Genomic DNA, 17,370 nt, shown 5'->3' with positions numbered 1-17,370 from the left:
CTGTTTTATTCCAGCTTCTTTGATGTGATGTTTAACAACATTCAAATAAGTTTATCTCCTTACACCAATTTCGAGATTTGATTTGAGAACACATCATTGAAAAGGCTTTTACAACCTGTACTCTGATAACCTGTGTTGCCAGATTCTCTACTTCTATCAGACCCTATTATATAGCTGTCAGGATGACCTAAATCTGGGCCTGAAATCTTAATCAAAATCCAGTCCAATAAATGTAATTCTTGGATCGGGGGGCCCGAAGACAAGATCTTTAATACAAAAGGGCAGTCTTTGTTCTAAGGGAGGTGACACGAAAGAATAACACATTAAAACTGGTGTCATTTTTAGATTTTTAGCTAAATACATACGGTAGCAACATACGTTTTTCAGAAAACATGTGTTCTAAACATCGGTGTAGAACAGCGTCTCTCAAAAATAGCAGATTTACATAAAAGCTGAACATAAAATAAACCTGGATCTGCGATCTTTTTATTAACCCATTTTGGGGTGGGAACCTCTTTTGGTGTTAGCATTGTGTTGTGCTTTAGCTATTCAAAAATAGCAGATCTACAAGCTCATAGCGCTCCACTCGGTCTGCTATTTTTGAAAAATCGAAGAACGACTGACATAGAAACATATAGCTTTTTCAGAAAACTGTCAGGATGTACACTAGAAGACATTTTTTTGAATCTGATCTCAGGTCAGCTCTTAACGCGTTAAAACCATAGACTGTAAAAAATATGGACAAAGCGTCCCGCGGGTCTAACGTGAACGTAAAATGAAGCCTGTCAGTCCTTGCAATGGAAGTCGCCATCTTTCTAGATCCGTTTTGGCCCAGTTCAGGCCAGCTGGCCCATTGGCTGGCCCAGACAACGAGGCGAGACTTCCCCCTTCTTCTTCGTTGGTTTTTATTTTGACTCGAGTGGGTGGGGGATCCCGTTCATAGACTAACGGTAGCCACGCCCCTCAGAACATGCGCGACTTTATGGTCATTTTTCTAATAAATGGGACCATAATTTTCCAAAAAGAATATTATGACATTAGAAATGAGACTTTAAACTAGTGACTGGAAGCAAAAAGTATTCATGACCATGTTTATTAAGGTAATACAGTCTAGGTGAAGTTGGGCCCAAATACATGGACTTCTATGGGGCTATGGGTTTTTTTGAGCCCAATGAGAGCGCCACAACAGGCCATTATATGAACTTTCATTTCCTTAGTGGCTTCACAAAATATCCGTCTGACTGCCCCCCTGGTTAAAACACGTTAAAAAGAATGCCTACCTGAGATGTTGACGTCGGTGCAGGTCCCGTTGGCCAACACCTTCCCCTCAGGGCAGGTGCATTTGGCCCCCGACGGGTTGAGCAGACACATGAAGTCACAGGTCATCCTCAGGCACGGATTGGCCGCTGTAGAGACGAGACACGCAAGCAAGCAGTGTTGTTTTTGGCAGCAAAATTTAGATTTTAGTTTTAGTCATAGTCTCATGAATGGTTTTCACTTAGTCTTAGTCACATTTTAGTCACCTGGAATGTTTTAGTGTCAGTCTAGTTTTAGTTTTCGACTAATTGTCATACGATTTTAGTCGACTAAATCTACAGGTGATTTAGTCGACTATAAAATGTGTTTTGGCGGGTCTTGATGCCGTCGTAATGACTGATTTTACACTTGCTGAAAATAGCCGATCTACAAGCTCACGTGAGCTTGTAGATCAGCTATTTTCAGCATGCAACCAAGTGTATAATTACTTATACTGGATGTCTTGTCCACTAGTCCCTTCCTAACATTTTAGTCTAGTTTTGACGTATTTGTTGACGAAATTGTCAGTATATTTAGTCCTAGTTTTAGTCATCATAGCTTAGTTTTCATTTAGTTTTCGTCAGTGGAAAAAGGTAGTCGACGGACATTTTTCCGTCTTGGTTTTAGTCAACGAAAAACAACACTGGCACCAAGACAAGACAAAAGGGGAAGACATGTCGTGGAAATTTAGGGATAAACATCTAATAATACTCCAAGCTACAGTTTGGTGCTGTTCGATGGAATATTATGGCAAACAGTGATGTGAAAGGGACTGGGAATCTCTGGGAAATCACTGGACACTGGGAGTACGATCGGGATCTGAAGGAAACAGATTCTTGAACCCAACATGTTTGTGACAACTGAGTGCAAGAGAAGCTACAATGTTTTCCATTACAGTCTATAGCAGCAGCGCTATATACAAGAGAGTCGTTACAATGGCAATTCTGACTGAGTGAAGGCATTCATTTTCATCAACAGAACAATTTGTCAGAAAAAGCAAAAACAAAAGGTGTTTCACAATGTGCCCGTCTTTGAAAAAGGCATTATCATTTTCAGCGTATAGACTAAAGCCTGCGATTAACCTCAGAAAGTCTTGCTTTTTGTCCCTCACACGGAGTCACAGAGAAACGTGGTCTGCTTCTTTAGGAGCTGCATGACTCATTGAACCCATTTCTGAAACTACGTTTACGTTTACAGACAAGAAACATCTTTACATCCTTCTACCCTAATAGAGCTTCGCAGTCCCTCCCCCTTTCAGAACGACGAGTGGGGCCCTGGAAATGGTTCTCCATTCATTTTCTCCATAGGCTTTTCCTAAAGTATTTATTTAAAGACGGTTACGCCGCGGACAAAGCCAACTCGGATCGTGACAAATCATGACAATGAACACAATGTTTTTGGGTCGATCAAATAATTTATAAGAAGAAAACCTGCCGTTTGGCCCAAAACATTGTGTTTATTGTCATGATTTGTCACGACAAGAGTTGGCTTTGTCCGCGGCGTATAAACGTCTTTAAATAAATACTTTCAGTCCGCAGGCAAATGCATAGTAAATGTTGGGGTCCTTGACATGAAGTGATTGTATAAGTCTGTCAACATGTGATGCAATATTCTTGTTTCCTAAACAACTGTGTGATTTTGTATATATATTCTGTCCACGCCCCCACCATCTGGTGATGTCATCAATTAGTAATTAGCAATTCTCAGCACCTGAGCTGTATTGTTTTGGATAAGTTCTTTGTCTGTGAAAATAATATAGCACTGACGAAGGTCTTATAGGACCCAAACATTTTTTAAATTGCACTTTGAGCACTTTAGAGCATGATAAAATAAAAAAATAAAAATATTTTCTTAAGTCTTAGTCTAAAGAGTTTTACTTCTATTTTCTATACGGTGAGCGAGTCTTTTTCTGTCAAAGTTTCCCTTTTTGAGATCACCGTCTACCGTAGTCAAGTTTGGGGGAAAAAAAAGGACGAAAAAAGGCGCAACAGTTTTCTCAGTGCTTCGGGGTCCTTGACATGGAAATGTTTGAGAACCACATGAAGAATAAACGAGCCCAATTACGTAAGCAAATAACTTCCAAATAAGCAACTCGCTTCCAAACTATACTTCCATAATTGTACATCCTGCAGGTGCAAGTTTTAATCAACGACCAAGACAAGAAACTTAAAATCTTTACATTTCCATAAAGCTGTGGTTTACATAGCATAGTTTGTAGTGTACATCTCCACAGATCTGTGGGGTTGAACACAAACTTCAGCGTTCTTCAGAGATTGTTGCAGGAATAAAATGACGATTAGAGCAGGCAGAGAAAATGAAACGACTTGTTTGGCCCCTGTTCTTTCCCCCGCGCTGAAGACATCAAAACCTTTCTTCATGTCATAGCTTCTTTCTTTCTGCTATAGCGATCTGTGCAACAACGTTGTACGCCTCTCTCTCTCTCTCTCATGCCCACGGACTCTGAACCACTACACAGTCAGCCATGCTGGCCCTAATGAGTCACTGGGGAAGCGGCAACACAGCTGCCCTGTGAGTGAAAAACCTCGACCGAAGAAACGATCTGTCTGATGCTTCCCGACCATTAAGCCATTTGGACCTGCAGGGAACGATTCTACAAATATGTATACCTTCTAAATCCTGACAGTTTTTCTTGAAAGAATCCATGTTTCTATATATGTCTGTGGTTCTCAAACTATAGTTCAAGTCAAGGATGAGGAACCCAGAAATTATATGTAATCGGCCGCCGACCCCCATTTGAAAATATGTTGTTCCAGAAGCAAAGATTTGAGTTAAAATCGTTCGCTCTGAAAGAATATATATTCAAAGATTTGCGAACACATTTTCACTACTTTTCAAAAAATAGCAGTCCTACAAGCTCGTAGCGCGCCACTCGGTGGCGCGCTATGAGCTTGTAGATCTGCTATTTTTTCAATAGCTAAATTATAACACCACAAAGGGGTTTTCCCGCCCAGAGTGGGTTAACACCACAGATGTAACAAATAGCACCAGAGAAGTGGGAGGAAGGACAGCTACTGTTCCGGGCATCGATTGGCCCCACCATGCATCCCCGCCGGACCCTTTGATGATGACTCTTCTTATGTCATACACACACCTGAAAAATATAACAGGCTCGGCTAAAGTGGGCGCTTGATACGATCTCAGTGTCGGATGGGGACACGACCGACGCGCCTCTGAAGAGAGGAAGAATAAACTTTTTCTGCTAGCAGCGGTGTTAACCCATTCTGACCTGAGATCAGATTCATACGAGGTTTCCACTGGTCTGATTATAACCCATTCTGACCTGAGATCAGATTCTATAAAAATGTCAGTCGTTCTTCGATTTTTTTCAAAAATAGCAGACCTACAAGCTCGTAGCGCGCCACTCGGTGGCGCGCTATGAGCTTGTAGATCTGCTATTTTTCAATAGCTAAAGCATAACGTGATGCTGACACCAAAATGGGTTCCCGTTCAGAATGGGTTAAACCAAGTGCATTTACTCAAATAATGACCTGAAATTGTTCTATATACTCCGTTACATCTCATAAACCAGCTCAGTGGTTAGAGTGTCCGCCCTGAGACTGGGAGGTCGGGGGTTCGATCCCCGGCCGGGTCATTACATACCAAAGACTCTAAATAATGGGACCCATGCAGTGCCTCCCTGCTTGACACTCAGCATCAAAGGGTTGGATTGGGGGTGGGAAGTGAAGTGAGGACGCTGCAGGCGTCGACTGTTCGCCGCTTCACCTCCCGATGTATCAATGAATGAATGAACCATTGTAAGCGCTTTGAGTAGGCACGTAGTGCATATAGAAAAGCGCCATAAAAAATGCAATTCATTATTATCAGAAACAAATATTGCACTTTTACACGATGCTCACAGTGCTCGGCAGAGCGACTCGCTTGGCTTGCGCCTTTCCTCGGCGTTGCCCCCACGTTGGCACAAGGCCACCAGAGACGGCGCGCCGCCGCCTCCGTCACGGGTCACGTGTCACGGTCACCAAAAGCAAGCGCTCCCCTAACGTGTCAGTAGTTTCACTTGCACGCGTTTCCTAGTATGTCTGATTAATCACATATTATTGGCTCCATTACAAGCTTCTGATCACAGACATATTCTTGATTATAGGCTGATTAACTAGGCATGTAACGATTCACTCAACTCACGATACGATTCGTATCACGATATGAGGTTCACAATACGATTTTTCATGATATTAAAAAATATTTTTTTTTAAAGAAAAATTACAGTTTTTTTAATTTTATATAATTTATCTTCCCCACCTGAGATTTTTTTATTTAACTACATTGCAAAAGAAGTAGCATTACTTTTGACAGTGCAGAAACATAACTGCCTTCCCTGATGAGCATCAACGCATCACCTGGGCACAGTCACAGACACACAGCTGCTCTACTACTGAAAGTGACTATCAGTTCTCTCCAAAAGCACTTGAATATGATGGAATATGACTAAAGCTCACATTTCATATCACACACTCTAGCCCCCTTAAAAAAAAATATATATATATATATATATTTATTTTTAAATCGATTTTTTTTATTTCAATGAATCGATTCATTAACCTGACGCTGCCAGATCCAAAAAGCTTGCTACACAAATTTGTTTCACAGCTTATTGGGATCTGGGATCGCGGAAGCAAATTCGATGACAGGGCTGTTTATTTTTAGATACTTGGTAGATGATTGGATGGGACCGTCTGTCTATCACCGTGTGGGCGTGCAAACACAACCAATCATATTGACGTGTCTATATACCGTCACATCCGCATATCCCGCCTTTAGCTCACGCTGATTGGTTCGGTACGAAGCAGATCTGACTCAGGGCTCAACTCCGTCAGAGATCCCAGATGAGTGTTGTGTTGGGGAATATGTTTCCCCAATACCGCCCTCATCTGGCAGCGTCAGGTTATCGATTCATATCGTCGGGATTAATATCGATATATATCGATATACGATTATATATCATTACATGCCTACTGATAACATTCAAAGCGGGTGATTATTCTACCCGAACAAAAAACAAAAGAAGGCGGGAAAAGCAGCCTACCATCTTGTTGTTTGTAGCGGTGTGAGATCAGGACGTTGGTGGGCTTGTCCACGCCCAGATGTAGAAACTCCACGGCCTGTTTGCCGTACTTGTGCACCCTAAAGACCTCGTGTTTCAGCCCCGTGCCGTAGATGTAATCTTCAAATATATCAATTCTGTACGGCTGGGAGATTCCTGCACCCGTTCAGCAAGGGAGAAAACAGAACGGATAACATCAACAAATGGCCATGTCCACGCACGCATGCACGCCCAACAAATGGCCATGTCCACGCACGCACATACACACACACACACACACACACACACACGCACACACACACACACACACACACACACACACACACACACACACACACACACACACACGCGCACGCACACGCACACACACACTCGCTCACACAGGGGCAGCTTTCGTTTAATGAAGGTTTGTGTCCCCGGGCAGCTAATAGAAGTGGGAACGTGCTGTGTGGGCAGATAGTTCTTGGCATACACAGTATATATATATCGTCGTCTCTGGTCGGGTGGGAAAACCTCATATGTCCAAAACAACAGCTATATGCTTTTCAGGATTCAAAAGCAGAAAAAGCAGAAGATCTACAAGCTCGAAGTGCGCCGCTTCGCGCGCTGCGTTTGCGGAGCTTGGAGATCTGCTTTTTGGCGTGGCCAGCCTCCTCAACCCATTCTCAGACAGTCCTTATAGTCTTGCAATGTCCATATACGGATCTGTGCTAAACATAAGGGCGACACACAAATAAGTATACCTTTGCTGACAGCGTGGAGGAGTCATAAAGTCAGCTGTTATAGATTGACAGCTGCTTGAATTAGACTGAGCACATTGGTGAGCAAAGAGCCTTAATGGAAGGAAGATAAATAAATACACAATAATGCATATATCTGGCACTGTAGTTGGCATTCTAAAATTCCCATTACAGGAGATAAGAGGTTTGGTTTCTGCCCCACAGAGACCATCTATTATAAATAATGGAGATAAGAGGTTTGGTTTCTGCCCCACAGTCAGAGACCATCTATTGTTCAGAAGCTCGCATGGCTTCGGAGCAACAACAAGACAAACAGCGTTATTGTTGCAATATTTTTGATAAACACCAAAGGAAATGAAAGAACAGTTACAGTATACTAGCAGAGGCAGGGAGGAGAGGAGACGTGTTGTTGTGCACAGTCGGGTCCTTACCGTGTCTGTCGCTGATTGTCACCAGAGGGTCCGAGCCGTCCAATCTCATGCTCCCGATCTCCGACATCTCGGGATCGGCCCAATACAGACGCTGGTTGAAGTAATCAATGGCCAGGCCTGTGCATGGGGGGGGGGGGGGAGGGGGGAGGGGCGATGAACGGAAGTGATTAATTTGCCGTATGAGTTGTGTGTACAAAGATCAATATTATGAGTGCCTTCATCATTTATTCCAAGAGAGAGAGAGAGAGAGAGAGAGAGAGAGAGAGAGAGAGAGACACCCCCACTCAGGTCTCAACTTCCTGGAAAATTATTCCAGCACACTTCCACAGTTAAAGGGACACTTCACCATTTTTGCCAAACAAATATATGTTAATGACGTTTAGAAGGTTTAGAACATTTTCCTGGGGGTCTTTATGTGTGTAATATGTGGTTTTTGATATTCTTGATTTTAGCAGTGAGCCCAGTGTCTCTGATGTCATGGACACTGGGCTCACTTCCTTCCTGGACTACATGTTGTCTCAGCAAGACAGCCCTATCCCCCTATCCATAAGGAGAAGCAGTGCACCAAAGCATTATGGGAATTGTAGTCCAGGAAGTAACTGCAGAGCCCAGTGTCCATGACACATCAGAGACACTAGCTGGGCTCACTGCTAAAATCTAAAATATATAAAACTACAAATTACACACATAAAGACCCCCAGGAAAGTGTTCTAAATCATCTAAACGTCATTAACATATATATCTTTTTGCAAAAAGGTGAAGTGTCCCTTTAAGAAGGTGTTAAAGAAGGCACACGTGCATAATACAGCCCCCCCTTCCTCCCCTCCCCTCCCCACACCCCCCTCCCCCCTCCCTCATGTGTGCATAGTCAATCTTCTCCTTTCATCTCAATGACTTTAGTTATATTTCCTACTGTACTCAGCAGGCTATACAGCTGGGAGAGAGGAAAAAAAAGACCCTTCGTGTCAAAGAATATTACTCAAGGTATATTGTGGTTGTTCTGCATTTCTGATGACAGACGGTTCGCCGATGCGTCCTACATTAGCATTTCTTCAAACCCGCCATTCGTTTGTTCCTTCTCCCCACACGAGTCAGAGCGAGGATAATTGAGCACCTTGGCTATGAGGACGATTAAATAGGCTGGCGTTTTTCTACAGATGATGAATTCCTCCTTCTGTGACCAAGACAGAGCTTGGGTCCCTTGAATTAAAGGAGGCCAAAGCAGCTCTTCAAAACTAGATCAGCACTAAGTGTCTCCCCAAAGACAACCCCCAACAGGTCTCAGAGTGGCTCTGAGACACCGAGAGGCTTAATTCTTTATTTCTTGGCCTTATTTACTGCAGGCGTCTTTAAAGCTACTAGTAGTCACTATGGCTGCATGCAGTGCAGGGCGAGACTCCAAGAATGCCATGATGGCATGATGTAACATGGGTGGGTCACAGAGGAGGAGGAGGATGAGGCTGGCAGGGCACTGCGTCAGGCACCCAGAACTAGAGGCTGGCAGGGCACTGCGTCAGGCACCCAGAACTAGAGGCTGGCAGGGCACTGCGTCAGGCACCCAGAACTAGAGGCTGGCAGGGCACTGCGTCAGGCACCCAGAACTAGAGGCTGGCAGGGCACTGCGTCAGGCACCCAGAACTAGAGGCTGGCAGGGCACTGCGTCAGGCACCCAGAACTAGAGGCTGGCAGGGCACTGCGTCAGGCACCCAGAACTAGAGGCTGGCAGGGCACTGCGTCAGGTGTGTCTGAAAACGCATAAGTATTCCTTTTGTTGGTGTGTGCCAATAAAACGTTCCCGAAACACACAAGTATTCCTTTTGTTGGTGTGTGTGCCAGGCTTTGATGTGCTCTACACCAAAACGCCCAGAGTGGGAGGGCAGTTTGTTAACCAGCATTGTTGCAATGTATTGTAAAGAAGATGTTTAAGTGCAGTCCATGGCAGACTCTTCTACCTACCAGTGGGTCTCCTGAGGTTCTTGTCCAGCAGAACTCTCCGTAAGGAACCGTCCATGGCAGACTCCTCGATGTGTGAGTGATCCCCGATCACACTCCAATACATCATCCTGGAAGAGACGAGGGGACAGATCATCCACTGGGCCCTTGTGGCTCCTGTCACAGCTCTGTGTTTGTGTGAGTGTGAGTGTGAGTGTGAGTGTGAGTGTGAGTGTGAGTGTGAGTGTGTGTGTGTGTGTGTGTGTGTTTGTGTGTGTGTGTGTTTGTTTCCTATGGTGATCCAGCCTAGGACATACCCATACGGACTGGTTGTCGGACAGTTTTGACAACTTGGGATGCAAAGACGAGGCAGAAAGGCGGGCAAAGTGTTCCATTTCTGCTGCCCTCTATGGCGGAGCTGCCACTGTGCTTGTGCCCATGGAGCGCTGAGTGACATGTGTTATTTCATGAGGACATATCCATGAGTTTGTGAATGTAACCTTTACTGCACCTAAAATATTTGTGTTCCTGTATGCTTTCCCAGTGTGTGGACATAAATAAATTGTCAAACTGTGTCTGTCTGTGTGTGCATGCGTGTGTGTGCGCACGTGGGTGCATGTGTGACCGTGTGACCCCATAAGGACCCATTTGGTTCCATTTGTACACTGTCAGAGTTATGGGGGTCCCGGAAACTAACTTTATAGAACCACTGGCATAAGAAAAAAACAACACATGGACACGACGAAAATATTTACAAAAAACATGAGCACAAAATGACCACGGTAAAGGTCAATACACACTGGCGAATTGGCGACGCGATATATTCGTGCGAATAATTCGCATTTTAAAAAAAAACAATTGAAGTCCATGCAAGCTTCCACATCAGTGGCGAATGTGTGAATGTGCGAAAATGCTCTTTATTTGTTCGCTCTAGTGTCGTATTTTGCAGAGATTCGCAGGCGAACTGCAACATGCAATATTTTGCATTTTCAGATCGCTTATTCGCATCGCGTCGCTAATTCGCCAGTGTGTAATGACCTTAAGTCTGCACGGTCGTTAAATGCTTCTCTCTCCGACAATTAAACAACTCGAGAAGCTGGGAATCGTCATCGCTGATTGGTATATAGTGAGGAAAACGACAAAAACAACAACGTGGACATGAAGCCGTGGACTGGCAGCGTGGAGGAGAGAAATAAAATAAAAGGCTAAATCTTACCCACGGGCGGGGTTGACGGCGATGGCGTAGGGCTCTCCCGCCATGTCGGTGATCAAGCGGGTACAGTTGGGTCCCTTCAGCTGACCCACGTTCACAGAGTATCTGAGCTTGGTCCAGTGGGCGGTGTAGTAGCTGAACCAGTGCATGCGTGAGTGGTCCGTCCAGTAGATATTCCCTGTGATCCAGTCGGCAGCGACGTCCCGAGGCCGACGGAAGTCGGAGCACTGGGGAGAAAAAAGACCACCAAGTCACAGCGCGCGTATAGATTCACCAACAGATGTATTGATCTTGTAATCAAATTAGTTTATTATGGGTGTGAGAAGTATTTTTTTTTTTAGTGACCACAAAATGCTGCTCTGAATCCATTTTTGCTACTTAGAAATAACAGACCTATAATTAAAACCTTCGGTGGACGTCAATAGACTGACCCGTTAAAATACCAAACGACAAATAAAAAAATACTAAGAGTAACTAAGACATCTTAAAGGACCACTTCACCACTTTTCAATCTATCTTCATATAATAGGTCCTCACTAATAATCATGAAAAAATTGCATGATTTTTCTCATAGGACGTTTGTGGGCAGTTTAGAAACCGTCTTCCAGTGACATCATCATTAGGCAGAGTTTTTTTTTACAAAAATATTTAGATTTTCATTATCGTGAGAACGATGGCTTCCATTTTCGCATTGCAACTTTTCAGGACTATAGAAAGCCTGCAGTTTCTATTAGCTTGTATTCCCCATCGATGATGTCACTGGAAGACGGTTTCTGAACCGCCCACAGCCCTCCTATGAGACACAGAGAGTAGAAAAATAAATTGCACCGTTTTTTTCATGATTATTAGTGAGGACCTATTATATGAAGCTAGGTTGGTGAAGTTGTCCTTTAACAAATTCGTCCCCGGGCATACGTATTCTAGGGGAAACTTGGCACAGAAAATAGCAGATCTACAAGCTTATACCACACTTGCGTTGTAGGGTGTTATCGTTGGTGTTATCATACCTTTTGAAATTCATATATAGCTGCATCAATCACATGCAGGAAAAAAAACAAAAAACAAAAAAAGATCTGTTTCTGAACTGTTTTCAAGGGGGAAGAAAGAAGAAAACAACAAAAAAAGTGTTCCATATTGTCCACATGCCCTTCACGGTCATACTTACGATGTTCCTGACATTAGTTTTAGACTGACTCCTGTCTAGGGTTTCTTTGTAAAAAAGTCCCCCCGGGTTAAACTGGGTGGCCCAAATAAACTTTTGGTGGTGCGACAGAGCGTCCATTCCGATAACGCGGGCATTGTCCTCGATGCGAGTGAGCAGTTTGTGTTGTCCGTGGCTCTGGTTAAATGGGTACACAAAACTGCGGATTTCAGTGTCATTAGATACGTAGAGCACCCCATCTTCTGGTCCTGCACCACCGGACGACGTGAGTTATTAATATGCAAAACAAAATGAAAAGTGGCTAAATTCCATTGGGGGTATTAGACAGTTTGAGTACAGTGTATTATCATCATCATCAACACATTCTATACATTTGTATATAACATTATTATTGTACAACTACAAATCTACTGGTCAACAATGACATGTATGTATATTATCGCTGCTGTCGGGTGGAAACCTGCATTGGTACAGTATGTCCAAAACGGGTCCTTTTTGTCTTATTTAAAAAAAAACGTAAGAAAAGAAGGCGCTCGGGTGGCGCAGTGATAAACATGCCTGCCCACCACCGGGGCGGTGCGTCTGGCTTTGTCGAGCGTCTGTATCAGGGGGGCAGTGAAGCCAATAGTGTCTGAAGCCAGTAGGAAGTCCTGACTTCCTGAAAGTTCATATAATGGCCTGTTGTGGCGCTGTCTGTCATTGGGCCCAAAAAACCCCATAGCTCCATAGAGGCTCATGTATTTGGGCCCAACTTCACCTAGACTGTATTACCTTAATAAACATGTTCATGAATACTTTCTGCTTCCAGTCACTAGTTTAAAGTCTCATTTCTAATGTCATAATGTTCTTTTTGGAAAATTATGGTCCCATTTATTAAAATGACCATAAAGTCGCGTATGTTCTGAGGGACGTGGCTACCGTTGCAGTCTATGATCGGGACCACCCCCCTGCTCGAGTTAAAATAAAAACCAACGAAGAAGAAGGGGGGGAAGTCCCGCCTCGTTGTCTGGGCCAGCCAATGGGCCAGCTGGGCCCAAACGGATCTAGAAAGATGGCGATTTACTGACAGGCTTCATCTTACGTCCATATCAGACCTGGAGAACGCTTTGTCCATATTTTTCTTTTGACAGTCTATCTATGGTCTGTATACGAAAACTATTGGCCCGTGTCCAGTGAGGGAAGCTGGGCGGGGAGGAGGGAGGCGATATGTGTCACCGCATGTACTGTGGTGGGGACGCTCTAGTCTATACGTCCTCCCGGTATAGGCTCCTCAATGTCAGGTAAGTCAGTATAGGATACAATCCAAAGGGAAGCACGCACATCTCAAAAAAAATTATACGGGTGGATATGTACAATGTACAACGAAACGTTGTTTCATTCTCTGAAAATAAAGCATCCAGAACAGCGTGTGGACTGCCTTACTTTTCCAGCAGAATACAACACACAGAAATGTGTGTGGGGAGGAATTAAAACTGGTATAACGACGCAAAAAAGCTAGTTTTTAACTATAGATCTTTTGTTGCGACACTCTTGATTTATGATTTAGCAGGACATACATTTGTGAAAAAACAGATTTCCGCCCGACAGCGACAACAACATGACCATATAATCAATAATCAATCAATAATATATATTCAATGTATGTATTTTGACTGTGATAGGTTGAAAGGCTCCGTACCTTTTGCTATACAGTTGCCATTGATCTCTTTATAGTTTCGGTCACAAGAGCATTTATAGGATCCTTTGGTATTAGTGCAATAGTGAGAACACGTGTCATACTGGAGACACTCATTGATTTCTGCAAAGTAGAGAGAAGAATTACAGTTACAATTCAGGCAGAGCAACACAGTAATTATGGTTAGGTTAGTCATTTACCTTAATTAAAGATGGAGTGCCATGATTTTTTTTACACCCTAACGCATGATCATCAGGTCTTATTGTTATATAAGGAGGTATAATATTTTCAAAAAAGTGTACAGTATTTGTTAAAATGGAGTTTTTATGTGGGCACGGTGGGTGGTGATCCACAGCTGTAGTTGTATGATAAAGGGGGAGGGGTTAGGGGAGGGGCTGATAGTGTGATGTCACTATATTACTGTTTATTTCATTGGCCCGTTTGACTGTCAACAAGGGTTCAGCCTCCAGGAAGAAACCCTAAATACAAAGTTAATACACCGTTGCACATAAAAACGACTCCAGGGTGTCTAATGAAGTACTGTCACCTCATAGACACATAAAAAACAGGAAAAATACAAAAATTGTCGCACTCCATCTTTAACAATAAGTACGGTAAACTCAATACGGACAGTGTAGTGCCTCAGTGAACTACAGGATCACAGGCAAACCACAGACCTTTAACATCAATCTAATAATCAATATACGATGAAAAATAAGAATCTTGTACATTGGAAGCGCATGGATGCCAGGTAAAACAAACGGATCTAAAAAATCTCTCTAAATAACTAAATCTAAACTACAGTATGTACATTTAAACATTTAAACATTGTGGTTCCGGAAAAAAACAACCCATGGCTTAAGTTTTACACAAACATGATTGTGTGCATTTCCTGGACTCAAATCTGTACAGACAGACAATACAGTGTAGAAAGAGAGAGGCTGTTAAGTAGCTGTAACACGCACACACACACACACACACACACACACACACACACACACACACACACACACACACACACACACACACACACCTATTCCAGCCAGCTGCAGTCAGACGAACGGCAGCCTTGACCCAACCCATCACCGCCAAAGAGGAAATTATTATACTGTACATCAGCCTCTCATAATGGACACTTTTACTGTAGCACGGAGACGATAAGCACACGGCACAGAGCCATGAACTGTGTGTGTGTGTGTGTGTGTGTGTGTGTGTGTGTGTGTGTGTGTGTGTGTGTGTGTGTGTGTGTGTGTGTGTGTGTGTGTGTGTGTGTGTGTGTGTGTGTGTGTGTGTGTGCGTTATAAGCACACGGCACCGAGCCATGAACTGCCAAGCTAACAGCATTCACATCCCACGGCCTGATTGAAAGATGGCAGCTATCGCCCACTTAAGCCAGGACTAAATTAAGTCCTTCAGCTGTAATTACAAAACAAAGAAATTAAACAAATTAAGTCCTTAGTGCAGCGGTACCAAACGTAGGGCGGCGGGGGGGGGACCACTGGTGGGCCGTGAGGAGATTATTAGCGGGCCCACAAATAAAACACTAAAACGATATACATATATATTTTTGAAAAACTAGTTTTCATAAAATAGGAACTTCAACATGTTAGTTAAATTGATCCAAGACGGAACACTTTGCCCATGATCGATCGATGATGGGCAAAGTGTCAGTCAAGACCAACACACCGGGTGCGTAGCGACGCGGCACAGCTCGTTGCCGCGTGGCAACGCCTGGAAAATGGAAAACTGGAAAACTGGTCCAGCGCGCGTCGGACGTCGCCGGTGTGCGATAGGTTCATTGAAAATAACGGAGGCGGCTGTTTTGACGCGCGGCGTTCACAGACGGTGTGGGAGGCCCTTCAGTCAGTCAGTCAGTCAAGCAATCAATCAAACTAATGCAAGCAATCCACAAATACAGCCAGATATAACTGACCACCAAACGGCTGCATCGTTCGTTACACCGGGGTGTGTATTCGTATAACACCTACCTTCACACTGGCCAGTCTTTTGGTTCCTCTTGAAGCCAGCTTTGCACTGGCATATAGCATTAGCGTTTGTTTGATTGCAAACCGCGTCCTCTCCACAAGGGTTCGTTTTCTTTCCACATACGTCTCCGCTGGAAACTGGAATTTTAAGAAGACATATATATATTTTGTACTTTGAATCACCACGTGATACCCTCCCCTCGCATGCCCGGGAACGGGCTCCCGTTTGATGTGTGGGAAAGACCAACCAGGGCCATCATCTCCTTTTATACGGTACACACAACACTTCATGCATGGCCATACATATATTACCATAAATAAGCACAAACATCACAACATGATATACAATGCAGGCCCTATTGCTTTGTTGGCTTTCCACGATAACAGCACAGATGGGTGTCTGGGCATAATATATATTTTTTCTCTTCTACCCGCTGTTTGTTTGATCTGCTTCCGACTGGACTTTGAAATGTGGACTCCTGCCGGCCAGGAGGGGTGTGGGGAGGGGTGGGGGGGGACTATAGACTACTACTACAGTATGTTAAAGAAGTCCACACCGGTGGGTGGGTGGGGACGACTGGGAAAGGAGTTGTGGGAGAAAATGTAAAAAAAAAATTCTCTGTGAAAATTACATGTCATACTCTTTGAATAAAATTTACTTAAAAAAAGAAGAAGTCCACAACCACAACACCAGAAGGAGAGCAACAAACCATGTACAGCCCAGATTCGGCACAAACAAGGGACTAAATTATTTTCGTTACGTACAGGCCTTGGTGTGTGTGTGTGTGTGTGTGTGTGTGTGTGTGTGTGTGTGTGTGTGTGTGTGTGTGTGTTACGTACAGGCCTTGCAGTCCTGCTCGTCGGAGCCTCCGTCTCCACAGTCAGAGAAGAGGTCACACTGCAGCGCAGCGGGGATGCAGCGCTGGTTGCTGCATGTGAACTCCGTCTTACCGCAGGGTCGCGGTCTGCCGGCCGCCACCTCTGCTCCCACAACCCGCCACAAAGACACACACAAAGAGCAGGTGTGTAAAGTAACTGGTAAATGGTGCATTTATATAGCGCCTTTATCCAAAGCGCTTTACATAGTGCATTACATTCATACACCGATGGTGGCGGAAACCATGCAAGGCACCAACCAGCACATCAGGAGGGGCAATTAGGGGTTCAGAGTCTTGCTCAAGGACACTAACTCTGGCCCACTCTACCCCTGAGCCACCGCCGCCCAATCAAGTAACTACAAGTACATTTACTCAAGTATTGTACTTTTTGTGTGTGCGATTTCAACGCTTGAAATAGAGCAGTCGCAGTCCCACCCCCTTTCAGAACGACGAGGGACCAGGAAATAATAATACCTCCATTGGCCTTTTGATCTGCATAATGAGGACTACTTTTGGTACTTTAAGTACATTTTGATGAATACTTTTGTACTTTTACTCAAGTAAATAGTACGTAAGTAACAATTGAGTATTGGGTATTTTTTCCACCACTGAAGAAGAAGTCAGAGGGCTGAAATGGGCGGAGAGGAGAGGAGAGGAGAGGAGAGGAGAGGAGAGGAGAGGAGAGGAGAGGAGAGGAGAGGAGAGGAGAGGAGAGGAGAGGAGAGGAGAGGAGAGGAGAGGAGAGGAGAGGAGAGAGGGACCCCCAGCCCAGGGGCGAGGACAATAAAGACAGCATGAAAGGAAGAGCACTAGCTTTGAAATTCTTTTGAGACGGTTTTCATAAAGGGGGAGGAAGGGGAGAGACTGGTTCAATGGCCGACATTCAAGGACACAAACACACTTCTTTGACTTTGAAAAGTGAGGGGTGAGGGGGGGTGAGGGGGGGGGGAGACCCATCTGTGAGGCATACTGTATGCG

At 44.2% G+C, this 17,370-nt stretch overlaps 1 protein-coding gene across 1 annotated transcript in view; it reads right to left on the bottom strand.

Annotated features, from left to right (window-relative positions):
* Positions 1 to 17,370, bottom strand: part of lrp1bb (low density lipoprotein receptor-related protein 1Bb) — a 634,358-nt gene that overhangs the window by 45,297 nt on the left and 571,691 nt on the right. The window contains exons 76-84 of the mRNA XM_080786185.1: positions 16,355 to 16,495; positions 15,518 to 15,652; positions 13,533 to 13,652; positions 11,858 to 12,102; positions 10,696 to 10,919; positions 9,504 to 9,610; positions 7,548 to 7,664; positions 6,359 to 6,532; positions 1,281 to 1,406 (exon numbers count right to left, since the gene is read on the bottom strand). Of these exons, the coding sequence (XP_080642311.1) occupies positions 1,281 to 1,406; positions 6,359 to 6,532; positions 7,548 to 7,664; positions 9,504 to 9,610; positions 10,696 to 10,919; positions 11,858 to 12,102; positions 13,533 to 13,652; positions 15,518 to 15,652; positions 16,355 to 16,495 (1,389 nt within the window). The remainder of the gene's footprint in view (positions 1 to 1,280; positions 1,407 to 6,358; positions 6,533 to 7,547; positions 7,665 to 9,503; positions 9,611 to 10,695; positions 10,920 to 11,857; positions 12,103 to 13,532; positions 13,653 to 15,517; positions 15,653 to 16,354; positions 16,496 to 17,370) is intronic.

The sequence above is a fragment of the Protomyctophum bolini genome, assembly GCF_963924005.1.
Source record: "Protomyctophum bolini genome assembly, chromosome: 16".
In the NCBI taxonomy this organism is placed as follows: domain Eukaryota; kingdom Metazoa; phylum Chordata; class Actinopteri; order Myctophiformes; family Myctophidae; genus Protomyctophum; species Protomyctophum bolini.
The sequence above is the reverse complement of the archived record's forward strand: the minus strand, read 5'-3'. Positions and strand labels throughout refer to the sequence as shown.